Raw genomic sequence first — 27790 nt, 5'->3', positions numbered from 1 at the left:
ATTATGAGAAGACAAGTAGTTTTATCCTTGCAGATATTTTTATGTTGTTCAAACTGCAATTATATATTATACTATAAATATAACTTCTCCCAGCATATACTCTCAAAGATACCTGCAAGATAAGTGTAGAGGTCAGTAAAATGAAAAAGACATAATCCCATTTTCTAACTACTGCCAGATATTTGATAAGGATATATAGTAGTATTAAAAATGAGACAAAGCATGTGTCTTTTAGCTATTAGGACTTTCGTTTGTTGTCTTATGCAAAGTGAGCTGTATTATAAACCATACAAGGAATTAAAGTGGTTCACTCAACTCAAGGTATACCAAAAGCTCTCTCAGTATATTATAAATTACTTCTCTGAAAAGCCTTTAGCTGCAATAAGCTTAGAATAAAAATGGACGCACCCTCATATCAGGAGATGACTTATGTTGAACATGTGCAACGCAGACACGAGGAAAAAGGATGCATTTATGCTTGGTTCGTACTTCTTTTAACTCTTGCCACATCTTCTTCTTTTTTCTTCTTTTCAGATCACCTTTATCTATTATGTGTGAAAAAGCCCGTTTTTGCGGATTTAAGATTTAAATTTAACGAGTTCAATTTTTTAAGATTTCCAGCATTGAATTGATTATATTGTTAAATTATGAGTTCATATATAATATTTGTTGAGTTTAGATTTTTACATATAAATTTATACTTTGTGTCGAAGGTTATGAGTTCAGTTGAACCCGTAGCATAAAGGCTACTTCCGACCACGTATCTAAACGTTGATTTATCAACTAGAAAAGGGAAAGACTGATGTACATGTATTGACTAGTGGTGGCAAAATGGTTAAAAGAAAATAGTTATCCACCTATATTATATACTAAAAAATAGGTTGGGTAATGAACTTTTTAAAAATTGGTCAAATATGGATAAGAACCATATTATCTATTTAGAAAATGGATAACTAATGAGTTTAACTTTTACATTCGTAAAGCCTCAAATTAGGAGTTTCTCAAGTTTGGGAGACTTCTTCCAAAAGTAATCATATTCAATTTTTCCAGATGCAGTTTGTTTCACATTTTTTCATCATTTTTCCGGATGCAGTTTGTTTGCAATGTGTTGCTGCTTCTGTTGCTACGAGACTTGTGAGTGCTGTTTGGACATGCTCTGCTGCAACTGTGCTTAATTGATGTCCTTCCTAGCCATGTCAATGCTATGTATGTTATTGTTAATTTGTTAGCATCTATCTCTGCTAACATAAGTTCCAAATAGAACTTGTTTCCCTCTTGTTAACTCCCTGTTTCTTCGGCACTCTTTTGTATATTTACAACTCTGAAGTTGAATAAACTTGTTATGTAATTAAGCAGCTGATTGGTTGTGCCAGTAGTATTGGCACGCAGTCTCGCTTTCTGTGGGTAGTTAATTTTTATGACAAGCCGTTGTTTTCTTTCATTGTTGATTACCTTACTATCTTGTTGTTTTTATCCTGCTTTTATATGGCTTTTTGGTACTGTCCATTCTTGTCTATATTTTCATTAACGTGGTGCTTATGTTTTCTTGAGCTGAGGGTCTATTGAAAACAACCTCACAAGGTAGGGATAAGGTCTGCGTATACACTACCCTCCACAGACCCCACGGTGTGAGATAATACTAGGGTATGTTGTTGTTGTTGTACTCTAAAATATTATCATAATCAGCTATGCGTGGGAGATCAGTATAGTGAACACTGTAACGTGATTAAATTTCATTTGTAATATAGTTGTAATTTTGAAAGAAACTTAGAAATTTTCGATATACAATATTGTAAGAGGTTACTTCTCTATTTTTCAAACAAGGAAATTAACAAAGAAGCAAAAATACAATTCTGAAAAGGGGATTCAAAAAAATGCAAAACTAAGACTTGAGAGTTAAATCTAAAATTTAGAACAATTCTTGAACCAACGTTCTACACTATAAGTTTCCCTTAAGCTAAGGAGATTCACCAATTTATACATGCGCAAAAAAGTTATTTTTTTACCATATTCGCACAAAATTCAATTAAACCCCCTTTGGACCCTATAGCTCCGGTTCTGCGTTCAAAGAGGTTGTTCTTTAAAAACTGGCTAGAATTGAAACCGAACCATCAAAATAAAGACTCCATCGAACAGTATATAGAAAATAAAGAGCTGCTCTTGTGCTCTTAATATAGATAAATAACTAGAACGCCAAAGTTAAAAGTACAAGAAATATAGTTCCAATGTTGGATTCTCAAGGCGTGGAGTTAGGTCTTTGGCATGTTATCATCAAATATAATCCTTTGACACTGAAAGATTATGGTCAAAGATTATTAGGCTCTATAAACGCCAAGCCAAAGAAAGTAACTCGACCAAAATTATGACATTTTTACCTTCACATATGGCTGATTTTTCAATATTACACTTGATAATACAAGTGGAGACACTCTCATGTGGAGAAAAATGCTTGCAAGGGGTCTCAGTCTTTGCACAAAAAATAAAATCCAAGATAAAATTTAAAGAATGTAACTCGTGTAAAATTTCTTATCTTCACATGTGGCTTAATTTACAATATTACATTTGAATGTACAAGTGAAGAAACTCTCAGATGGAAATGATGCTCGCAAAGGTCCCATTCTTTGCAACAAAAATCAATCAAGGATCAAACCAACTCCATAATTGCAGTTTTACCTTAGCTACCAAGGATGGGATTTCTCCCTTCATCAATTTCAACGAGAAGAACATGCTCCGGGTCTGCGCCAGTAGGTCCTTCTGAGTAGAGTGTGGGAAGGTAAGCCTTGTATGCTGGCAAGTAGCGGGATACAAAATCCCTCACCTACGGAAAACAAAAAAGGAGAACAAAATATTGGACAACATTCCTCTGAAGCATTAAGTGATGGATTAGTTTTTTGAGAAAGAACAAATAAAAATTTTCACCTCCTCATCGGACATCCCAGGATTCCCATCAGCCCTCATTGCAATCTCCGCCTGAAAACATCCCACTACTCTAGTTAAATAAATAGCACAAGCATAAATATGGAAGACGGACAAAAACGTAGATGATATCACAAAACGAACCTGCAAACGCCACTGATAGACATAACTTGGATCATGAATCTTGATGATAATCCATGATTTTACATACTTATACCATGCATCATAATAAGCTTCTAAGTTCTTGTTGACTGTCTCAAGCTGCAATTTTGAAAATTTAATGATCCAAGAAATATAGATCTAAACAGAAAGCACAAGCATATGAAGTATCCATAGGAGAGTCAAGTATTTGAACCTGTGGATCAACAGCTTTGACAGCTTCAGGTGGAAGAGGTTTGAAACCAAGCATCCAACCCTCAAACAGAATTACCTAATATCCAAAGTAAATGACAATGATGTGAGGCAATCGAACCATTTCCCTCGAGTTCAATCGATGAGAAAAGTTGTGTTTTTACAAGAATTGGGCCATGATGCTGACACTCTTACCATTTTAAGTCATTTTAGAACTTTTACTTTTACTTCTAGGTGTAGAGATGATGGAATTGGGGTCACTCTTGAATCATTAAACATACATGAACAGAAACTCACTAAATTGCCAGCTCTAGATAAAAAGATCTTCCTACCGTTAAAGGCCCTTCAACCTCTGGCCATGTGGAGGGATCAGCTCTGTCACCTCTCCCATTGTACGCAGACTGGAGATAAAGTTTTAGAATTAGTAAATAATATGCAGAACCCACTTGAGATTTAAATGTTTATGATTGCTCTTACTCACTTTATCATATCGAGGAAGCTTCATCTTCACACCTGGATGGAGTTGAATATCAATTAAGCGTATAGATCCAATGTCTAACTGAAAAATAGCACAAACTAAAAAGGTGCATTCACCTTCTTTTGTCACTTTGCTTAGCTCTGCCAGTGTTTCAACAGACAATGAGAGATCATGGCTTCCAGCATTTCCACGGAACTGAAGTGAAAAATGAAAAATTTTACATCTCAAGTTTATGAGAACAAAAGAGCTACCAGCCATTATTCGTCATTTAATACCTCCAAAAGCAAGTTCCCCGGGTTGTTCTCTCTTAGTTTGGCCTAAAACAACATAATTTGTCAGCATTCGTGATAATACACAGACACAAACTAGCAAGCCACAATCTCATGAAACATTTACCTGTTCCTCTGCTGTTAAATAAAAATCATCAATGGATAGTGTAGCAGCTTTCCTGATTACACATGTTCAGCATAATTTTTGGTCATTTCCATTCCACAGAGGAAGCAAAATATCATGATGCAACTTACCTCCCTGTGATTTTAAAAAGATATTCTAATGCAAATACGAGTGTTGTCTTTCCACATCCTTGAGGCGCACTGAAGCCAATCTACATGCCAAGAATATACCTTATCTTAACGGTGTTTATGTTTACTTTTTGTAATTAGACCAACATGATATGGACCTCAATGGAAATCAAACACACAAGAACCAAGTGAATGATAAAAATGTGACTACCACCAACGGAGGGATTTCTTCGTTGTCTTTGAACTTGGAACTATGCTGTGAAATTTCCTGTTCACACCACAAGAAGACTGGAATATAGTAGTGGTAGAGTCGAATTTTTTGAGGCTCGTTGAGAGCCAGCTGGTTGAGCTGAAACAATCTACAAAGGCGAAATCCATACTCTATCCACTTATCAATGGACTCAGCCACTTTTTCGGGTGTCAGACCTATCTTATTGATGAGGGGGCCTGAGCATATGAAGTCATAAAGATCGTCCACAGAAGAAATTTGTGCTCGTTCTGTTGGAGCCACAGAATTCAATGGACCTTGCTTCCTTCCATTGCGGGAAAAATTACCACAAGAAGCAGAATTATCTTGCATCCAGGAATATCCACTGCCTGCACAACCATGACCAACCATGAAAGCAAACGGGCTAAAAGAACATGGTCTCACGGCATTTAACAGAAGTGACACCACTGGTCATTAACTAACACAAGAAATAACTCATACAAATACAAGTGGTATAATATACATATTTGAAGGGTTCACTAATTTCATATTCAAAACCTGTGTTTAGTCTTGCAGCCTGCAGATAAATCATTTATACCCCCACACCATCCCCACCCCCGGCGTAGATATTTGTATTTGTCTTCTTTTATTAAAAATAGCATATACAAATACTATTAACCCTCAATTTATCATAGAAATTCGGGACGTGGCTTTGAAATTAAAAGAAAAAACTTCAGGATCTTACTTAATTATTTCCAGTTTCCAACTCCAACTCTTGAATTCCTACCCACCCACCTCCCTCCCAACAAAGCAGTTAATTTGTTCAACAAATTTATAGTCAACTCCATATTAACAGCATTATTTCCAGCACTAGGACAACCCCAATTTTGGAGCCAACAGTTAACTATAAGCAAGAATTAGTTTCCAATTATAAGAATCGTGAAAATTTAGCTTACACTCACTTCAGCTAATATTTGCTATTATTGCAACTTTTAAGAAGTTTTGTGGGAACCAAATTACAAAGAGAAAATACAATCAAATTTATTTCTAACGAGTTGAAATGAAGCGACAATCAGTAGAGCTAAAAAAATGGAAAATTTTCAAAATTAAAACCTGAAGAATTAGAGAGCTGAGGCAGCATTTGAGATGAAAAGGCAGAAGGCTTTGATCTTGGAGCTCCAGAAAGGGAAAAAGTGGACGACCCGATTTTATAGCATTTGATATCGCCGCAATTGTAAATATTAAAATTGTAGAAATGACGACAGCGTAAAGAAAATGAGGATGATGATGTGGAGGAAGCTGACAGCTGCCATGGCGACGGAGTCTGAGATAATATATTCAATCCCGCCATTGTCGGCTCTCTCTCTCTCTCTCTCTCACACACACACAGAGTGAAACTGAGAGAGCAGTGAGTGTGTGTTGCAGTTTTTTCTGGGTCTAGGATTGCGGGAGGAGTCGATACTGTTAGTTAAAAACGATCGGTTAAGGTTGGCCTAGAACGTACAACAATCTGACCTTGCTGCCATATCGGATTTCTGAAAGTACCAAATTGCCACTCGGAATCTCCCGCCAGATAGTTAAAGGTAACTACAGTTTAAAGATTATTCTTACACTAGCAGTGTAACGTAATTTATAGCATGGTTGGCCAAAGTTCTTTTGAGTCAAAAGTTCTTGGTCAAAAGTAATTTTTTTAATAACATTAAGGTGTTTGGCCTAAGTTTTTGAAAGGAAAAAAAGTATTTTTGAGTAGAAGCAGAAATAGTTTTAAAGAAACAAAAAAAATTAGTTTCTCTTCAAAAATATTTTTTTGAAAAGCACTTTCGAGAAAAATAACTTAGAAACAGTTTTTTAAAGCTTGACCAAATACTAATTGCTACTCAGAAGTACTTTTCAAATTAATTAGTCAAACATAAACTGCTTCTCACCAAAAGTACTTTTGAGAAAAGCACTTTTTAGAAAAAAACACTTCTCAAAATAAGCTGATTTTTTCAGCTTGGCCAAACGGGCTATTAGTTTGAGATAACAGATTAGTTAAAAAAAAAATCAAATTATCATTAATGATTATTATAGAAATTTATTTATGATTACCTTATACGTGATCTGATTAGGTAAAAATTTCTCCACACTATTAATGTATGAAACTTAAAGTTTAGAAAAAGGGGGAAAAAAGAACAAAAAAACATAAAATATGAGGGTCAATACTTTATTCCTATCTTCTTAAAAGTTATTTTAAATTACGTAAAATGTATTATAAATCATACATAATACTATTTAAAATAAAAAATCTTTCAAAAAGTTGTACTAGTAAAAATAGTATTTGACCCCGTGAATAACAATGTCGTTTATAAGTTAATGATGGTAACAGTGTCGTATTTGTACCTGCACAAGATAAGGTATATATACACACTATCTTCTCTAGACTTCACTTGTGGAATTATACTGGGTATGTTGTTGTTGTTGATAGTAACAGTGTCATATAGTAAGGAAAGGAGTAGTTTATAAGTTATGTTATAAGAAAAATTAAATTATGGTGGATGTCTACTCTTCCTCCATGATCTTCGCAAATGCTTAATGACATATTCAATGACATATTTCTATGCTTAATGACATATTCAATGACATATTTTTCTTCACTTTTTATGCCTATACAAAGGCCTTGTAATAGATAAGAGAATACACACAATTGAAGAAGAAATAAAAATCTCTCATCTCTTTCTCTCTATATCTCTTAGCTTATTTTTTTTCTTGTTCTATATTGTTACTTTGAGCTATATTTCATAACACGTTATCAACACGAAATCTCTAACCTCAAGGTTGAATTCTACTTCTGTGTTACAGGCACGTCTTTCTGCTACAACAACAAGTCCGAGCTTTAAACCAGATAAGTTTATACCAATATTTGGAATAAGCAATGGTATGGTTATTAGAAAATTAATATTTATGTGGCTGCTAAGGACGTCACCCTGTTAAATTTTCATGAACTAAATAATAGGTGGCATGCGGTATACTAAATAATCTACAAAATTAAAATTATACTTTATTATGTATGCTTATGGTTTTACCTTATAATACGATTTTAGTATGCCTAGTATAATGATTATACATTAGTTTACTGTCAAATATAATATAATAATAATATTACTCGTAACTATTTTATTTTAATAAGATAAAATATTAGTACAAGAAGTATGTACTACACCAAATTTTTCATCGATGATAGTTTTTATCAAATTAACATGTTGAATCATTTCTATATGGAAAGCATATAGTAGTAGATAGTAGACAGAGATTTGTCCCCTATTATTTTTTGATTCCCTGATTAACCTAAAGGTTCTGCTATATCTCTTTATTTCTTTAGAGAGCATAATACTTAGTTTTCATAAAAGTGCATGGTAACTAGTAGTACTATATTATTCTATTTGATACAATATTTTTCTTTAATGTTCTGGTCATATTAATTTTATCATGAAGTAAGCTTATTGCAGCAAAGACTACATGTGAATTTTCAATATTATTTTATATTTTCATATATCTGTTTGACATTAATTACTTAGCTGATTTGAGTAAATGAAAGTCTATTGTTGAGAATTATATCCAAATGACATTATGAAGAGTTTAACTCAAGAGGTAAGCATTTCCTTCGTATTTAAAATTGATTTTGTCATTTGCTATTAATGATATCAACTTCAATGAGTTCAAGTCGCAATGCACCATGAGGGTAAGACATTAGGATCAAGTCCTGATGCTCCATGATGATAAGAGTTGGGTTTGAGTCCCAATTCATTATGGCCTAACATGCCTTTATATTGGTAAGACATTGGATTGAGTCCCACTATACCATATTGATGATATAATGATGACTAAAGAAAAATAATATATTTTTTATGAAAAGACATGAATATTGTCCCACTTGACTTGCTCCATTCTTGAAGTGAATATGGTAGCGGCGCATAATAAGTCTAAATGAAGACAAGTGGTTGAATAATGAACGTGTGTGTTCTAAAGATCAAAATAATAATAATCATCACTATGATTATAAAAGGAGAACAATAAGGGTTCTCAAGATAGTCCTTCAAAATGTGAAGGCAATGTTTACCATCAAATTGATATGAAAAATAATAAAGCATGTCGCTGATTATGATTCATTCCTTGAAGAGGATGTGACTTGTGATAAGCATTGAGAATGCGAACCTATTCCTAAAGGTGAATGTGGAAATATGTAATAAAAGTAATGAATAAAGGCATGCAATGCATGATTAGATGAATACCACCCAACTCACCTCTAAGAGAGGTTTGAGTGAAATAAAGAGAATAAATATTATTATGTGGTTACATGAATATTTCATTGGTCGCGTACATATGATACGCCAAAAAATATATATTTTGTTGTGCCTTATAAAAGGTTATTAAAGGCAAAATTAAAGCAAGAAATGATTTTGCTTATGATGATTTTGACCATGACAATTTATAATGATATAATTTTCTCCGTGAATGAGACATTTACCATATGAATGGTGTGACAAAAGATTTTGTAGTACAAAAGTTGTTAAGAGCTCCGAAAAAATTAATTTGTTACTATCCGGATGAATAAAATTATTCACGGCATTGATATTGTAAAATCTCGAAAGAAACTTTTTGAGTTTCAAAAGTATATGTCAAAGTGGTTGGTATATTGAGACTATAAATGAAAGGAATATTGAATATCTTCATATTTCTATAATCATAACGGGTAAATATGAAAGGTTACCCGATTTTCTTTCTATTTGTACTATACAAATATAAGCATGATGATGGAATCATATGCCACAAGTAAACTAGAGGTTTACTGAAACAAATATTAGTTGGCATGACCGGTTGACCATCCCGGTTCAATTATGATGCGAAAAATTAATTGAGAATCACATTGGCATATATTGAAGAAATAGAAGATTCTTCAAGAATTCTCTTGTGCTGCTTATTCTCATGATATACCAGTTAAGGTTGGGATTGAATCCCTTGATTTCGGGAACAAATAAAAGGTTATAAATATATGGGCCCAGTCACCTGCCATGTGGACCGTTTACTATTATATGATTTTAATAAATGAATCTATTCTATGGTCACATGTGTATTTGTTATCAACTTGCAGTTTGGCTTTTGCAAGATTGATTGCTCAAACTATTAGAGCACAGTTCAAGAATATAAATTATGATGATATATCTTGATAATACTAGTTTAAATCCAAGTTGGTTTAGCAGAAATTGTATGCCTCCAATTATATCTAAATCATTAGTTATGAGAACAAAACTGCCAAACTAAAATTGGGTATGTGATGTATTATTTAATATACAACAACACTTGTACGCATCTAGCCAAGTTATGATAAGTTCTCCCTATCACAATCGGTTCAGGGTCAGTAACCAAATAATTTTCATCTAGAAATATGAATGTGCTATATGATTTAATTGTTCCACCACAATACACAAAGATGGATCCCCAAAAAAGGCTAGGGATATGTGTTGGTGATCCCAACAACAGGGGGAGAAAATGGGCAGCTGAAAAAGTAATGCATGTAATGAATTATTATGAGTACATCTAGATCCTCGTACGAAAAAATGTGAACTTGAAGTTCAAGTGATAATTCATTTGCAAAATATTGCCAGGCGTATTTGCTGACCCAAAGCTAAATGTCATATTCAGCTGCTAATACTCCAAATTAAATAAAGTTCATAATGAGTAGAGTCTATGAAATGCATGAAGTATAATAGACTAATCGATTCCAAAGATAAAACTCCTTGAAGAAGGAGAGGAGAAAATGTTCAAGATGGTCATAATAAGGAGGCAAGTGCTCTAGAAGAACACTATGACATAACACTTCATAAGACCTCATGGGAGAGGCTCAGGTACCTAAAAATAATAAGATAACTAGATCTCAATAAGTTATATCTTTATTGGGTAATAGTAGAACTGATATAAAATGATCGTCGACGATATTGTTAATATAATGTAGCGCTCAATATTATTAATATTGACGAGGATCTTGAATCTTGAGCTCAAATCTGTCATGAAATTTGGACAGATAAATGATTGGCCAAATGAAAAATACGCAATGAAAATTGATTTCACCTGAAAAATATGAAGTTGGACGGATAGTCCCAACACCTGAAAGTATAAAGTCAGCGGAGGTATAAATATGTTCTTGTGCGAAAAAAAAGGTCAAGTCAATAGACATAAAGACGACTTGTGTCACAAGAAGATTTGTAAATATCCTGGCATTGATTATATAGAGATAGGTTCTCCTATGGTGGATGTCGTCATTTCAGGTTTTAATCTGGCAATACAAGAAAAACGTGATATGCGTATAATGGAAATCATTGAAGGATTTAAATTGTTCTGAAGCATATTAAGGTTTCCAAGAAATTTATTAAATAAAACTTCAAAAATCCTTATACATATTGAAACAATCAGGGCGCATGTGGTATAATCACCTGAGTGAGTACCTGTTGAAAGAAGGGTACAAGAATGATTCAATTTGTCCTTGTGTCTTTATAAAAAGATCTGGATCTAAATTTGATATAATCGGCGTGTATGTTGATGATTTAAATATCATTGGAACTTCTAGGGAGCTTCCTAAAGCAGTAGACTATTTAAAGAAAGAATTTGAAATGAAAGATCTTGGAAAGACAAAATTTTGTCTTGGTCTACAAAATGAGTATATAAAAGATGGAATTTTTGTCCATCAATCAGCATACACTAAAAAGATTTTAAAGCGATTGTATATGGATAAAGCACATCCATTGAGTACCCCGATGGTTGTGAGATCACTCGATATAAATAAATATCCATTCCGACCTCATGAAAATAATGAAGAGTTTCTTGGTCCTGAAGTACCATGTCTTAGTACAATTGGTGCACTAATGTATCTTTCTAACATTACAAGATCTGCCATAACTTTTTCAGTTAATGTCTTAACAAGATATAGCTCTGCTCCTTCAGGGAGACATTGGAATGGAATCAAACACATATTGTTGTATCTAAAAGGGACTACCGATATGGGATTATTTTATGGCCATGATTGAAGTCCCGATCTTGTTGGTTATGCCGATGCTGAGTATTTATCTGACCCCACACAAGGCTCGATCTCAAACAGACTATGTGTTTACATATGGAGGCACTGCCATATCTTGGTGATCGATTAAGCAATCAATCTTGGCTACTTCATCTAATCATGCTGAGATAATTGCTATTCATGAAACAAGTCGAGAATGTATATGGTTGAGGTCTATAATATACCTTATTCGAGACAAATATGGTTTGAAGTGTGATAAACTACCCATAATTTTGTATGAAGACAATGCAACATGCATAACCCAATTGAAGGGAGGATTCATAAAAGGGATAGGAAAAAGCATATTTCACCAAAGTTATTTTTCACACATGATCTTCAAAAGAATGATGATATCAATGTGCAACATATCCGTTCAAGTGATAATATGGCTGATTTGTTCACCAAATCTCTACCGACGTCAACCTTTAAGAAACTAGTGTACAAGATTGGGGTGCGAAGGCTCAAGGATGTGAATTGATGCTCTCATCAGGGGGAGTTAATACGTGTTGTACTCTTTTTCCCTTACAAGATTTTGTCCCACTTGGTTTTTCTTGCAAGGTTTTTAACGAGGCAACCAAAAGGCATATTTCTAAACATGTGTACTCTTTTTCCTTCACTAGGATTTTTTTCCCATTGGGTTTTTTCCTAATAAGGTTTTAACGAGGCACATTATCTATGAACATCTAAGGGGGGATGTTATAAGAAAAATCAAATTATGGTGGAAGTCTACTCTTCCTCCATGATCTTTTCAAATGCTTAATGACATATTTCTATATTTAATGACATATTCAATGACATATTTTTCTTCACTTTTTATGCCTATACAAAGGCCTTGTAATAGATAGGAGAATACACACAATTGAATAAGAAATAAAAATCTCTTATCTCTTTCTCTCTATATCTCTTAGCTTGTTTTTTTTCTTGTTCTATATTGTTACTTTGAGCTATATTTCATAACAAGTTATACATTTTAGAGCTTATTTCTGAAAGAAAAAAGAAAAGAAAAGAAAAGAAAAAGAGAGACCTTCTGGTTAGGATATCTGTTCCCTTTCCTCTGGTTATAAAAAACTGATTATACCATTACAATGTGCGTTACCAATACTTGTAGTAATTCCCAAATTTCCTTTGGAAGCTGGCAAGCTGCATTGAAGTAGATGATTGATCATCCTAAATTACAAAAACTGGCAAAAGTAACTCGGTTAAAAATAGCATGTACAAGAATATAACTGCATGGATTCTTGAATTACAACTGAGAAAGTTGCTACTTTACTACCGCTAAACTTGCAATTTAAGTATATCCCTAGGATGTCAAAATCTTTACAGCAAAAATGGGCTAAGTTACAAAAAAGCTCATCTCCCTTTCAGTTTCAGCAGTGCTCCATTTGGTTAAGTATCATATCTTCAAATTTCATGTTTGGAACAGTGTCTCAAGTAGTTTTGGCGAAGACAAACACGCGACAGACTTGAACTGTTAGCAGAGGAAAAAAGAGACTTATTAGGACCATGCATAATAGTAACAACTCGAAACAAATAGAACTCTGAGTATTAAGATGGAATCACTTGGGATAGACTCAATAATACTAACTTTGAATAATAACATATAAAAGTACCTTATCTTGCCGGTATTTAGCACGTATGGCATTTAGAGGGCAGTTTTCTGTATTCAATTGTAAGCCTTGTAATGCAAGAACTATGGTTTTCAGATCCCGAGCCTTGTAATATGTATAGTACTCCAATGTCGAATTCTGTTACGGATGCAGGCATAGGTTCTACACATCAGTAGCAGGAAAAGCTAGTGAAATAAATGTAAACAAAACAGCAAGAATTCAGGGAGCAAACCCATGGGTGCATTGACTGATCTAGTGTCCATCTTGCAAGGAATACAGATGATGCAGCAATAGCCGAAGGGACGAATTTCAAGAAGCCATAGTCGACCAATGTCAGTTCAGCTAGATAATTAGCCAAGCACTCTAGCTCCAAACTGGGATTCTGAAACCATGTATAGTTCAGTAACCACGGTTATATTTCAGTAAAAAGAGAAAAGATTTGTTATCATTCAGGAAATCCAGTGATGCACATTAATATATTACCTTGTAAGAAGCTTGCGCTGCTGTTAAAAATCTCCTGCAAATAGCATCATACATAAGAAAATGAAGTTCTAGTTTTCACAAAGACAAAAGGAAAAGAAATAGAAGTAAAACTATGCTGTTATGGATCAAGAGGGTGGGCAAGTCGCTAAAGTAAGTACCTAAGAAAGGTCTTTGCAGTTGGAACTGAGAGTTGGAAACCAAGAAACTTCAGCGCAAGACTCTCCATCGCCAGGACCTGATCCACTTTACATTGTCAGACACTTCAGTTTGTTCAAGTAGTATTATAATAATTATCAGACTTTGTAAGATCGTAGAGAAGGGAAGGGGGACGGGAAGGTGTCAACATTCTTCTTTGGTACAACCATGAGTTTTCATGAAGATGTAGTATTTTCAAGTAGCATTCGAGAAAATTAACTTCTGAAATCTACACAAAAAAATCATTGTGTTTTGACTATCATGATCCTGAATAGTCAAAACTTGAAAGAGCAGTATTCTACCTCACTTTTTGTGTAAGTATTGTCAGTGATAAAACAGCACTCCTCAACACGTAGAGGACGAATCTCTTCATATTTCCTTCAGAATTAAAAAGAAAAGCCACGTTCAGCCACCAGATACAATATATTTACCTTTATTCAGATATAAAAGGGAAAAGATTTTCAACTATAACTTGCAAAGTGATGGGACTAAAGGCTTGATATCATTTTTGTTACAGGTGACGGTCACACTGCAAATGTGCTTACATAGGAGAATTTCTTCATAAGCACACATATCTTTGGAATAATGAGCTTGTCAGATTCTAAAATGAGAGGAGTGCTAAGATCCCATATTTCTTCAACTTTAGTTTCTTTCTCTTTGAAGTATTTCAAGAAAGTATTTTCCCAAAAAGTAATATTACAAAGAACCTATAGTAGTACAAACAGTTGTGCCGAGCTTACGAGGCAATTAGAATGCAAGTGATACCAAGGAGCTGCAGTTTTGGCCTTTCCACATAGTTTTGAGAGAGAAATAGATCGATGAAGTGAACGGCAAGATAGAGTATATCTGGCACCAACTTATATTCCTCGGACACCTGACACAAGATAAGACAATGACCTCAGTAACCAGCTTTCTTATGAATTAGCATTCTAAAATTAGCGGATAAACTTACAAGCATTATGAGATCAAAAGGAAGAGGGAGAGAGGTGGGATGCGTCCAACACAAAGTTGAAACTACACAGGCTTAACTAGCACCACAATTCACAAGAATCTTATGAATGCTTTTATCTTAAGAAAAGTGCACATAAGATCTTTACAATTCTCAAACCAATCTAAGATGAGATCAGCACTATATGATAAAATATCAAAATGAAAGTATGATATTGCCTGTCCGAGTAGATACTGTTAAGAAATTAGTTTATTTCCCATTTATCTGTTCAAGATGAATCATGTACTAATAATTAGAAAATGTCAGCATTGGAAGACATACACAATATGCTTTGACTATTCAATTTCTTTTTCTGAGATAAACACCAACTTACTTCCACAAGCCAGTCGACAAGGATTCCTCGCATACTTTGTGTGATATCTCGCTGGAGTGTTTCCATGAAATTTGATTGTGGCCTTTTAATTAGCTGGAGAAATACAAATCAGACTTTGTATTAGGATAAAGTTACAGTTCTCTACTGTCACCTGAAAAGACTAGGGAAATACTTGACACCATTATCCCAAAACAAGGAAATCTCAGAAGTTATACAAGTTGAGGTTTGGATTCAGAAATCTATGCATATAGTTATTAATATGCAGAGAAACATTCCAATAAGTAGGTAGCATACTCAGCGTCACTATTCTAGAGCTAAAGCATCCAGCATTCTTTCAAAAGTGAACATATGTCGAATGTACTAAATTGGTTACAGCTACCACTGATATTATAATCAAAAGTCGAGCATTGATGGCGATTTGTCTAACTTGAATTTTAAAGCAAAACGGGGAAAAAGCATCCTTGAGTCAGTTGTGCAAAGATGACCTTTGCCAAAGTGTCAGTTACTTTTTCATTCTAAAAGCTCCTAGCTGGAAAAAGGACCTATCTTGTCAGAGAAAACACAATTTTACAACAGCGTAAACAATGAAGAAATCCACAAGAACAGTGCAAGAATATCAATTCAACGAACCTCTGCAACCCGGAAATTGTTATATATCTCAAGAGCATATTGGCTGCATTGTTGTGGATCCTTTTGATCAGAATCAATGTCTATGAAGTCCAGCTTTGTTGATGTCGATGGTGCTGCATCATGAACAGCTTTCTCAACTGTTCCCATTAAAAAGTTCAATTATTTTAGTAAGCAAAAGGAGTAAAATAACAGACCAACATAGTTGCAGTAACATGGAAACACAGGAAAACTAGTAGATATAAATCTGTTCTCCAAAGAAAAATGTCAAAGATATACATTTGCGTACACACTACCCTCCCCAGACCCCACTTATGGGATTACACTACGCTTGTTGTTGTTGTTGTTGTAAAGAAAAATGTCAAAGAAAGCATGATGGAGAACTCCTGTTATTAGATTTAACGTAGAAACATATTCACTTAGTACTCAGGAATAACGTACAAAGATAAGACCAAGGCTTCCTCTATGATTTATAAATGTTACTACAGAGAAATCATTTGTTATCGTTATCTCTCTTTCTTTATGATCCTGTATAGTCAGTACAACCACAAGTTATCAAAAGTTGTATTGTTTCAGTGAAACAAATTAAAAAGGAAACTAACATCGTCTTGAAAAACTTTTGATTTCTGTTGGATTTCCTTGCTGTTGTTCATGGAACTTTCTATCTGAGCAACTTCGATATATGCTATTCCCTGCAGTTAGTCAAATCAGGTGATATTCATAACTGGCTCAAATAGTACTTCTCATATTAGAAAGACATGCTCTCAGCCTACTTGGTGGTAACTTGGCTGGAAATTGATGGACCTCAGCGTCGACTGAAGTGGTCACTTTAGACACATTCAGAGAACTGTTTCCAACTCGCATGATCTTCTTCTGAAAATTATATAATAAACTAAATCAGATGATAAGAGGAATAAAATGAACCAGCAGGAAAGCATACACAATATCACCAAAGCTTTATTGGGATGAAATAGAAGCACATAAAGACATAAATCCTTGAATTAGCTAATGCACCTTAGTATTCTCTATATGCAATATTTCAGATCAATTCAAAACTCTTTCTGATATTTAAGGGACTCTACAACAGTCAACCTATGAAACTTGTTTCACGTTGTGTCAATTTTAACAACAACAACAACAAACCCAGTGAAATCCCACAAGTGGGGTCTGGGGAACCTTACCCCTACCTTATGACGGTAGAGAGGCTGTTTCCGAAAGACCCTCCGTTCAAGAGAAGTAAAAATGAAGCAATAAACAAACAGTAGCAACAACAAGGTAATAAGACACGGGATTGTGTCAATGACAATGTAGATAATATAAGTAAAACAGACGAACTACTAACTGGGACTTTGGCAGCATTGAGGCGTAGATTTGTGACATCCTTAAGCACTGCCCGGCATTTCTTCTCCACAAGTGGAGCATTCTTCTTCCTCTCCCTGAGGACTGCTGTGTTAGAATTTATCTGCAGAGAACGTTTCTGACCCCGTGGGTTTGGCAGTTCTGCGCAGCGTGCAAGCATGGATTTTTCAGGGGCAGCAGCTCGAGATCTTGTAATTCGAACCATGGACTCGTTTTCAGCAGAGATTACTGAATTTTCTCTCTTCATAGTAAGTGGAGGCATGGAAATAGGCTAGTCAATTTGCTCTTAAGTTGAACTGATCGCTCATTTACCTGCAAACTTGTGAAAATTAGTAACATGTGATATCAATAATCATGCAGCTCAAGAAAAGTACATACTAAGAGTGGCAACAGAATTTTAATTCACATCTATCAAAGCAAGTGAAACTATGATTAGCATAGATTACCATAAATTTTTGTTTTCTTGCAGCAAAAGAAACTGTACTCCCTAATTCCTATTTTTATCAAACTATATTGACATAACATTTCCTTAAGCAGATTTTGGAATTAGCCAAGGAAAACTTTTAGCTTCAACTTAACTAAATTTTGTTACCATAATAGCTCTATGACCTTGCTCATAAGAAACGGTCCAAGATTCAAGAATTCAAATTCAGAATATAATACCAATCAAAATGACGTGCGCACAAGAAATACCCAAGATTCCATACTCAAATTCATAAAAATTATAATCCACTTATGAAAATGTTTTCAATTTAAACAGCAGGCACCTCACATCAAGAATTCAAAATGTTGCTCAAAATCAAACTACACTCTCCTAAAAGTAACGTTCAAAATACTTTCTTTACCAAACATCTACACACTTAAAACCCAAAAAGGAAATCCGCCTACATTCTTCTTCTTTATTTACACAACCACATCTTGAAAACTCCAAGAATTCAAATTTATTAGACAACTCACTTGAATCAAATAGAAAAAAATAACAATGTAAAAACGGCGACTTAAAATTTCATTATTTCAAGAAACTACAGAGACCATATTAACAATGTTATTAAATAAAAAAAGTAGATTAGGTACCTTGTTCTGCAATCTCAGCTTCAAGAAAGTGATCAAGAAAAAAATGGAGATTGAACTGTAAGAGGCGGGCTGTTGAGTTTAAAGTTCAAACTCAAGAAATAGAAAGGATGAGAAAATACAAATAAAAAAGAAAGTGAAATTAGATATCCAAATATATATATTTCTTTATCTTGGATTTACAGTAATGGCCTCTGACATAACAGAAAGAGGTTTGACTCGTTTGACCAAAACGGTTTTATAGGAGGAGACGAGGAGTTGTTTAGTTTAATATGTTTGGTTATTATAAGGTAACCCGGTCTAAAATGTAAATTGCAAAGGCCATCCTTTCTGGCTATTTTATTACCGACGTACCCCCCCCCCCCCCCCCCCCCCGTGAAAATTATACACATTTGGTCCTTATCTACTCATAAATTTTAATTTAATATTGTTCCTCATGATATTTGATTAACCACAACTTTCAAGTTACAACTGATTGAAAATGTGCTTTCCGAATGATTCCACCAATGTTCTCAAAAGTTAAAATGAATTGTGCAATTGTTACTTGCTACGTTAAATAAAGTTTAATTTGGTATTTTTACTCACACTATTAGGAAATATATTATACACTATCATTTTTGAAATCTATTTTGCTCAAAATATGAGAAAAAAATCAATAATATTTTCCCTAAGTATACCACGAGCTGACATAGTTTTGTACTTGAATATTTGTAAGATGAATGAAAATCCATATACGATTGTGCGACAAAGAATGATAATAGAAAATATAAAAAATTCTTAATTAATATTCTCTTGCATTGTTACTTGGCTACTGTTACACCTCACTACGTCAAAATTATACAATGAGTTACTAAAGTGACCTTAATGCCATATTTTTAGCATACTTAAACCCAGTGATAGACCCAAGTGGTGGATAGCGGGTTCAATTGAATCCCTTTCACAAAAAAATAATAAATTAGGATTAAAACTGTGTAAATTTTGCATAAATATTTTATTTGAACTCACTTGATAATTACTATTTTACTACTAAATATATATACTTCTAAGATTGAACCCGCTTGCACAAAATTCTGGGTCTGTCACTGCTTAAACCATAATTAATGAGTCATCTTATGCGTATCTCAACTGCCAACTTAATCCTAACCACAAAATTTAAGGGACAAGTGCACAAATAGTCATTTTCAAGAATGTTATTCAGGGATTAGCTAGTACTTATTTTGTATTGAAATTTTAAATTAAAAATCTTAACTTCAGGACATTTTAGTCTTGAAAAACACAAATTGAGAATGCACTAGCTAATTCCTAAATAACAACCCTTTAGAGTTGCTACCTAGTTTGTACGAAATTTAAAGATGATGGACTCATACTTAAGTGTTGTAACTAATTCCAACCTTATATTTCTAGATTACTCGCATACCTCAGCCACTAGGTCATCCCATTGGAGACAGGTGCCATGTTTCAATTGTATACCATAGCACGTCCATTAAGTGAAAATACCGTCCCTTAGAAGTCCATTTTTTTTAGCTTAGCTAACATCAACCTATAATTAAGTGGAGAACGACAGAGGAGCGGGCCGATTATCTACCAAGTTTTAAACCGTGTGCCATTAGACCTAGGCAATTTCTGACAACCTGGTAGTTGACCTATATGTATAAATAGTTCCAAGAGACAGGCTCAGAGATATATGAGACACTTCCACTATCCATTTAAGAAAATCAGGTACATATGAGTACTTTATTTGAAACTATACAAATGGCAAGTTTTAGCCTGCAATTCCAATGATCAAGTTGCAAAGCTGAAAACCCCTTTCAATTATTAAGGATTAAAAGTGTCTTTTCCTGTGTTGTTGATGACTGGTGTCCAGGAGAACAAGCTGATACTAATTTTTACTCGAGAAAATCATGAAACCATTCCACTATTTACCAGTTCTTCCAAACCTTTTCTGAGCCTTTCGGCAGCTACCCGGCAGTCTTTTTCGATCAATCCTCCGAAGGAGATCCTAACATGACCTGGACAACCGCTGGAACTTCCGGGTATCAGGACTATTCCATGCCTCTTAGCTAGCCAGTGAACTACTTCGAAGTCGTTCTCGTATTTATCTGGAAGCTTTGCCCACAGGTAAATGGCACCTTCTCCCCCTTTAACAGCTCCATCTCCCAAAGGAGATAAAGCTTCTAGGAGTAGCTCTCTGTTCTTGACAAGGTCTTTTACTTGATCAGTTACCCACTCTGGTCCCATTTCCATCGAGTAAAGAGCGAGTCGTTGAGAGATTATAGAAGCACAAATAGGTATGTTGTCCTGAACTTTTAGGAGTTGAGCTGCGAGCCCCTCCACTTCCGATGGGTATGCTATCTGCATCCATTAAGACACACAAACAGGTTTTAGTATTTTGTGAGTTTAGAATCTGAAGTAAACATTCAGTACAAAAGTTCGCGGAGGAATTCACTGCAAAATGTATGTGTTGCAGCCAAAACATGTAGTAAAGCAATTATGTCTCAATTTCAATAAGTCTCATCCGTTGGAACAACTTGCTTTTGTCGCGAAAGGGAACTTAAATTTGGTAGTGATTGAGACCAATTTTATACCATATAATCCCAGCAGATTCCTCAGTCAGGCACAAATGAAAGCATGCAACAGTATTCTTTAGAAAAGTTAATGACTGGCAAGGTGAGATTAATCAGAGGTGGCGTACTTACTGATTTTTTAAAATAGATGTGCGAGTAAAGACAAGAGGGAGTTCACGAGGCAAGGAGATGCATTTGCGGAAAACAAAGAAAAATCATCTTTCAAACACTATCAAGAGTCAGCCAGCAGAATAATAATCACTTTTTTGCCTGACAAAATTTTTATGTCTAAATATAAGTTAGAACAAGCATCACTTACATATCCAACTCTCCATCCCATCATCCCATAAGCTTTAGAGAAGGAAAAGATGTTGACTATGTGGTTTCCTTCTATGCAAACATGTTTGCGATCATCATACATGAAATACCTGCAAATGACTTGCTACATATATATAAGAACATATCATTCAGGAAAAATACTAAATCACAAGCAAAGTGTACTGAACAAAGTTACAAGAAAAAAGAAGGAACAGAGACGATGCTTGATAGAATAAGATAAATGCATTCATGGAGGAGCATAGACTCAATAGCAACGTGTCTTCATAATTTAGCTCTTCACAAAGCCAACTTTCCAGGTCATCTAATAATTGAGAACAAATAGCAACAAATGGCCGAAAATACAGATAAAAATCTTAGACATGTTCAGTGAAGTGTAATGACAAACTGGTTGCTTACTGGACTCTGAAAATTAAGATTCAGATTGATTTCTCTCTCAAACAAATTTAAACCTGATCATTCTGTCACCTCAGCTATTTCCTTTCCTTCTCTTCTTAGCAGTTACAATTATCATGCAACAGATCCCAGGATAGCATAAATTTTGTTGCCTATCAAATTTAGTGCAGTCTGAAGTTTCTTTACCAAACTAGTCCTAGTGTATTGCCAACTGTTTGAAACCAACACCCCTAAAATGTTGGATATGTATGTTCAGTTTCACAAAGCATAAAAAAAGTTCTCATAATGCAACAAAAATCAGCAGTATTTTAGGACCACTCCATTCAACAATTACTTTCCTCATCATCTTTAATTCTAAGACCGTCATCATTCGTCCATGGACGAGAAAATGAAATGGCAGCAGTCATTAACAGCAGGTTCTCAAGTCAATATGAGAAACTAAAAGATTCATATACGACAAGAAAAAACACTTACTCATAAGTATTATCAATTACGAGCCAACATCCCGCCTCTTTACAAATATCAGATATCCTCTATATGACCAAAAAAAAAACCTTTTAATGTTTCAATAAAGTAAAAAATCACAAAAGAATATCTACTGAATTTTGAATAACTGACGACTTCGTTCCATCCATTCATCTATAAAGATGAGATAAAGACCTTAAGAAGGGACTCAGGCATATATGTTCCTGATGGATTCCCCGGATTAACAACAGTCACAAGCTTTGGGGTTGGTACAGTGTTCTTTAGAGTACTCTCCAACCAGTCTGAAATTGAGAAATCATGGAATATGTTAATGGATACACAATGAAATAAAGAAGCAGATAATGTTTGAAACTCTCAAGTCCACTATGCAAAACGGTGATGATATTCTGGTTAACAGTATGCATCAAAGTATCAAACTATAAGTTATAATGTACCCAAATCAGATAGTCAATTGGGCATGAGGCTAACTACTTTTTTCTTTTATCTTTTTTCTTTTGGGTGGTGTGGGGTGAGGTGGCATATTATGAACAAATAACCAGAAGCGATGGCGAGAAGAATATAAACCATTTGCGGTAACAGCAAATGGTCACTCTCACTTAACTGGATCATTGTCAACTGGACAAAAGACAGAAGGAGTGCTCTCCGGACAACAGTCTAAAATCCTAGACCACTATTGAAGTAGTTTTAGATTCAGAGTAGAGGAAATTTGTGAGAAGTTTCAAGCAATGGGAAAACAAAATAACTCCTAGTAAATATGGATGATTACGATCAATTGCCAAGTGGTAAAAGGATAAAGATAAAAATGCTTGGGCATTCAAACTTGGCCATGCAAGCTAGCACAGAAGAGATATATATAGACACAACATCTAGCATAATCAATCTTAAGGTAAACTAATGGAAGGAACCTGCATCCGGATGAAGTGTCTTTGCATCACCAGGACCCACCAGAATATCGGTAACACCTGTCATCTGGAACGACATGTATGCATTGAAATAGTATGGTGCAAACATAATGACTGAATCGCCAGCATCACACAGTGTGAGAACGACGTTTACAAAAGCCTGGAATTATTTAGTTTAAGGCTCCATTAGAGATTTCTTAGCAATGGGTATACAGCTAGCCAAAAAGTAGTCACAAACAAAGAACAAATACATGTACACAAACTAATTCATCCTAAAAATGTAGCATTTCCATTCCACCACAAATGGCTCTTTGACATAGCTCTACTATCCGCATTCAGCTTAAGATAGAACATTAAAAGAGCAACGCCCTACCTGATTTGCGCCAGCAGTAACCATAACTGACGATTTATGTAAGCTATTTTCACGCCCCAACTGGAGAAAGGAACAAAGAAAGTATTAGACGGGAATAAGTAAAAACCGAAATCTCAATGAATGAACAATATGTGATTTGAAGAAATGAAATGAGCCCAATTTCATTTGCAGCCATAACTACTGTTTCACTAAGCAAAGTACCCTAAGCCACTCCAAATTTTGTTCAACTACCCACCACCTTATAAGATGCAAACCAGAGTAATCCAACTGATAAACCATACCTTTTTCGTCAATGCCTCCCTGAGCTCAGGAAGCCCCTCATCGGCACCATAGCGACTAACTGAAGGTTCCCAGATAATTTCTTTCACCTTATTCAGTGCTTGTGCAGGTGGTTGCCAGTACACTACCCCCTAAAAGGCAAAGAAAATAAAATAAGATGATCCCAAAATGGATAGACAGAAAACAAGGACATGCTATAATCAGGCAAAACAGAAAAGTCCACCCACTGACAGATAGTAATTTGTTTCTTCCTTTTGTTTACTCTTTGGTGTCGGTTCAGTACACTTCCTTGTCAATAGATTGGTCCTCAGAGTCCTGAGAGTACCAGTCCTTTCTAGACAGCCTAATAATAGAAGGATAACTAAGGGGTAACTAATCTCTCACAACTGATTATTCTTCTGTATCACTGCATACTTATTGGTTAACCCAAAAAAAAAAAATCAAAAGAACAAAAGTATGATAAGTCGTTTCTCCACATGAAAAGGACAAACGGGCATGGAACATACTAGAAAGGAAGTTTTGTAACCCCAATGATTATGGGAGAGCAACAACAATATCAACAAAAAAAAAAAATCAGTGCGTACGCAAACCTTACCCCTAGGGTACAAAGGTAGAGAGATTGTCCAATGATCATGGGAGAAACCCGAGAAAATTTCTTTTGCAAAACCAGAATTTCAGGCAATTTAACTTGACTTCGCAAACATCAGAGAAATTTATGGATCAACCGTTCCTCCAGTAAAAGCTTAAGAAAGAATGCCGACCTTATACCAGCAATGCTACATATGCTCTTGGTCCATAGCCCACCCACCTACCTACCCCTTTAACCCATTCTGAGCTCAGTGGAAATACATCCTTTAAATGGGAGGGAAGTCCAATTGGAATTTTTGTTTTCCATTGCTGGCTTATTCTATATATTAAGCAATTCATATTTCAACTGAAGGAAATTAAAATTGATAACCTTAAGAATAAGTTTGGCCAAAATTCTAACACGTCAGACAAGTCAATTTAATCTAAGTTAATCTAATCAAGATTTTGAAGTGCACAAAAGATGATTTGTAATCTTAGAACAACAAGGATGAGTAATCACAGTTCTCAAGTTTTCGAACCTTTCAATTGAGAGTGGAACAATAAAATAAAAATAGCAGAAAACAAGGTACTCTAAAACATTGGAGAAAGTAAACAAACCTGAGCTAGAGAAATACAACCTTCAACACCTCGAACCAATTCTTGTATCTACAAAATTGCAAAACACAAACAAAACCAGCATATCGATTATGAAAAAAATTCAATCTTTATCATCCCATTAATGCACAGAAACCTAAACCAAACCAAAAACAACATATCCAATCAAAGGTCAGGATTCACTTATTCCAATTACCTGAACCATAACTGGTGTATTAGTCAGCACTGCTCTCCTAGCCAGATTCCCAATAGAACCCATTTTCTCTCTCTAAAAAAAATTTAGTAGCAGCACAAAGGACCTTTTCCTTTCTGAAAATCTTAGCTTGGAACTTTTGAATATAAAAAGCGATACTAAGAGATATACAAATTGGATCTTTTTGTGTTTAATTAATTGAGTAAATTTGACTGCAAGAGACAAACTGCAACTAGGTGAGTTAAAAGAAAACTTGCAAATAAAAGTGGAATAGCTGGCAAAGGCAAACGAACGCCAAAAAGACGGAACACGCTTTTTGTATTTTTCTGTTTCATCCACGTTATTATACCATAAGTTACGAATCTCTTTGACTGTAAGAAGTTGAACTACTGTCCATTAATTTGGTAGAGAAAATGAAGGAACACTTTCTTTGATTCTCTCTTTCTTCTGTTTTTCTTTCTTCTTTTATTCTTTTCCTTCTTTAAATGGTGGTTTTCTTGACCCTATCTCCACCTACTGTCAATTCTTTGGCAGCTAAGCTGTATCACTTAAATCTCTAATTAAATTTATTTTTGGTAGGTAAATCTGTAATCAAATTCTAAAATGTTTACTATTAATTGTCTCCTTAAATGTTAATATAAGTAACTAGTACTAGTACGATAATATTAAAAATATGAATCGTACCAAATTATGATTTTACTTGTTTGAGCACACGAGATTATATTGCTTTAACAAAATTAAATTATCTTCTTTTTCTTATTTCAATACCCGATAGATAAACTCTATGATGTCGTACTTTATTCTAAAAGTAATGTTGAACTATTCTAAAAACATAAATATTAGTAGAAAGTTCTTGATAATAAAAGATCCACGCCATTGTTTATTTTTTAACCCATATATATATATATATATATATATATATATATATATATATATATATATATATATATATATATATAATGATTTTGTTGAAGACAAAATAATTAATTTTCAAAAAATTATTTTCATTATTCTTGAAAATAGAATTTTATTTTTATGAAACAAAAAGCTCATTGGTACCCATGAACAACATGGGTTTATTTTGCTAATGGGTATTTTTTTAATTGAAATTCAAAAACTAATGACACTCGACTCAAATATTTATCTTTTAATTCAGATTAAAAAATAATTACACTTAATTCAAAAATTAATCACACCCAATATTGTTATATTGCCAATTAATAATTGTCAAAAATTTACCATGTGACTTTTCAATAGCTTTGTCACTCAGCTTAATATCTTTATTGACTATTCTCCTCTTATAATAGTTCTTAAGATTGGTTATGCTTTAACACATATCTAAATGCTTAGTAGTCAATTTATCATTTATATGATATTTTATGATTCATTTCTTGCTAATGAATAAGAAGAGTTCGACATTCTTGACAACTAATTTTCAAATAACTATGTCAAGCTAAAAAAAAAAAAAAATCCAATTGTACCTCATCATTTTTCTTTATACCTATTAACAAAATTTATATAAAATTAAGGTAAATGAATCATATTCTCACGACCCAATTTTTCTTCCGTTGAGTATCGTGATGACACCTAGTATTAGGGACTAGGTAAGCCTAACACTTACTAAATAACAACAATAATTAAATAACATCTAACAATTTATGAAATAGACCTCTATAAAATTTACAATTCCCAAAATCGGTAGTACAAGTCATAAGCTCTACTGAGTTACTAGAAAGCCTATAAATATAATTGTTTCGAAATAGAGGTAAAACAGTGCAAGTACAATATCAGAAGGTGACTCTGAAGCTTGCGAACGCAACAACATGTTTACCTTGAGTCTCCACAACAAGATCTGTACAGCTAGCTAGCGATCATATTTAAAACAACTCAGTCATCAAAAATCGGTAAAAACCAGGAATATATAAATCTTCATAGTCTCGTACTAAAAAGTCCAAGCCAACACAATATAACAAAGAATACAAACACATAGTAAAATCAAATAATACATCACGACAGATCACAAGGATTGACCTATCACAGAAATACAAAATAACCAAAGACAAGTGCAACCATAGAGAGATATCAACAAAGGCCACTCCCGAAATACTGTCTCATATTCCCAAAAGTAAATGCTCAACAGGGGATCTCCCGAGGTACCGTCTCATAGTCCCAAAAGTAAATATGCAAGACAGGGGATCTCCCGAGATACCGCTTCGTAGTCCCAAAGTAAATATGCAACAAACAATAATTCCCCCAGGCTATCACAAATCACCACAATTCAATTCCCGACATAGCCCACCTTGTCTCGCCACGTGTGCAATAATAAAGTAAATGTCCGCCTTGTCTCGCCACACGCGCATAATAATATTCCCACCTTGTCTCGCCACATGCGCAAACCCACATATATATATAAATAGGCTGCCTTGTCACGCCGCATGTGCATAAATATATATATATATATATAGCCCGCCTTGTCACGCTGCATGTGCATAAATCAATAGTAACAATAGCACGGCAAAAACCTCGTGCAAACACCCGAATAAACCTCCCCACAATATAACGTGCCAATATCACATTTCATAAATTGTACCTTAAGTTCTCAAATATTACAATATATCACATATTGCACATCAAGTGCTCAAATATTACAACTAATCACAAAAATCAACAATATATTATTTTCCACAATAAGGAGCCCATGGCTCGACCATAATTTGCACAAAATCTTAACAAATATATCCAAGAGTGAACAATTCAACAAAATAATATTCACATAAAATCAAGATGGCAATCACACCAAATCATCATATAAAAACAAATCCAACAAAACAAGGATTTAGGCAAGATAATTAAA

General features: G+C 34.4%; 3 protein-coding genes and 1 non-coding gene across 5 annotated transcripts; 1 reads left to right on the top strand and 3 right to left on the bottom strand.

Annotated features, from left to right (window-relative positions):
• The first annotated feature begins 222 nt into the window (after positions 1-222).
• LOC107763686 (uncharacterized) lies at positions 223-1441 on the top strand. The gene is made up of 2 exons (XR_012708489.1): positions 223-481; positions 1094-1441. It is a non-coding gene; the product is annotated as an uncharacterized LOC107763686 (transcript).
• A 1056-nt stretch (positions 1442-2497) lies between these two features.
• On the bottom strand, positions 2498-5959 carry LOC107763687 (D-glycerate 3-kinase, chloroplastic-like). Its single transcript, XM_016582174.2, has 12 exons — positions 5588-5959; positions 4478-4863; positions 4270-4349; positions 4142-4193; positions 4021-4062; positions 3862-3940; positions 3749-3780; positions 3600-3668; positions 3272-3346; positions 3061-3177; positions 2920-2970; positions 2498-2818 (listed from the first exon to the last, which is right to left on the bottom strand). Exons 1-12 carry the CDS (start codon positions 5823-5825, stop codon positions 2675-2677), a joined length of 1365 nt encoding a protein of 454 aa, XP_016437660.1. The 5' UTR covers positions 5826-5959; the 3' UTR covers positions 2498-2674.
• Positions 5960-12702: 6743 nt separating this feature from the next.
• On the bottom strand, positions 12703-18456 carry LOC107763689 (cyclin-A2-3-like). Its single transcript, XM_016582177.2, has 13 exons — positions 18229-18456; positions 17138-17466; positions 16569-16668; positions 16398-16487; positions 15799-15935; positions 15169-15261; positions 14587-14720; positions 14149-14224; positions 13810-13886; positions 13652-13685; positions 13401-13550; positions 13172-13306; positions 12703-13029 (listed from the first exon to the last, which is right to left on the bottom strand). The coding sequence occupies exons 2-13, from the start codon at positions 17414-17416 to the stop codon at positions 12970-12972; spliced, it is 1365 nt and encodes a 454-aa protein (XP_016437663.1). The 5' UTR covers positions 17417-17466; positions 18229-18456; the 3' UTR covers positions 12703-12969.
• Positions 18457-19906: 1450 nt separating this feature from the next.
• LOC107763688 (aromatic aminotransferase ISS1) lies at positions 19907-25457 on the bottom strand. 2 transcript variants are annotated; one of them, XM_016582175.2, is made up of 9 exons: positions 24940-25457; positions 24747-24794; positions 23564-23692; positions 23283-23342; positions 22913-23069; positions 22182-22288; positions 21996-22054; positions 21109-21217; positions 19907-20577 (listed from the first exon to the last, which is right to left on the bottom strand). In XM_016582175.2, the coding sequence occupies exons 1-9, from the start codon at positions 25000-25002 to the stop codon at positions 20125-20127; spliced, it is 1185 nt and encodes a 394-aa protein (XP_016437661.1). In that variant the 5' UTR covers positions 25003-25457; the 3' UTR covers positions 19907-20124. The 2 variants fall into 2 exon arrangements, with proteins under 2 accessions (XP_016437661.1, XP_016437662.1); XM_016582176.2 differs by lacking the exons at positions 24747-24794; positions 24940-25457 and adding an exon at positions 24157-24297.
• Positions 25458-27790: the final 2333 nt, after the last annotated feature.

The sequence above is a fragment of the Nicotiana tabacum genome, chromosome 4, assembly GCF_000715075.1.
Source record: "Nicotiana tabacum cultivar K326 chromosome 4, ASM71507v2, whole genome shotgun sequence".
NCBI lineage: Eukaryota > Viridiplantae > Streptophyta > Magnoliopsida > Solanales > Solanaceae > Nicotiana > Nicotiana tabacum.
This window is presented reverse-complemented; position numbering and strand designations above follow the sequence as displayed.

Excerpts from the sequence above, each read along its gene's own strand:
- LOC107763687 (XM_016582174.2), bottom strand. The coding sequence starts at position 5,825 with ATGGCGGGATTGAATATATTATCTCAGACTCCGTCGCCATGGCAGCTG. Across the intron at positions 3,941-4,020 it reads CGGGGAACTTGCTTTTGGAG|TTCCGTGGAAATGCTGGAAG; the intron begins GTATTAAATGAC and ends TTTTCACTTCAG. Across the intron at positions 2,819-2,919 it reads CTGGGATGTCCGATGAGGAG|GTGAGGGATTTTGTATCCCG; the intron begins GTGAAAATTTTT and ends TGTTTTCCGTAG.
- LOC107763688 (XM_016582175.2), bottom strand. The coding sequence starts at position 25,002 with ATGGGTTCTATTGGGAATCTGGCTAGGAGAGCAGTGCTGACTAATACA. Across the intron at positions 22,055-22,181 it reads TGCCTGAGTCCCTTCTTAAG|AGGATATCTGATATTTGTAA; the intron begins GTCTTTATCTCA and ends TTGGTCATATAG. Across the intron at positions 21,218-21,995 it reads GTAATTGATAATACTTATGA|GTATTTCATGTATGATGATC; the intron begins GTAAGTGTTTTT and ends AGTCATTTGCAG.
- LOC107763689 (XM_016582177.2), bottom strand. The coding sequence starts at position 17,416 with ATGCCTCCACTTACTATGAAGAGAGAAAATTCAGTAATCTCTGCTGAA. Across the intron at positions 15,936-16,397 it reads CAAAAGTTTTTCAAGACGAT|TTGAGAAAGCTGTTCATGAT; the intron begins GTTAGTTTCCTT and ends TAATGGGAACAG. Across the intron at positions 13,686-13,809 it reads ACTGCAAAGACCTTTCTTAG|GAGATTTTTAACAGCAGCGC; the intron begins GTACTTACTTTA and ends TGCTATTTGCAG.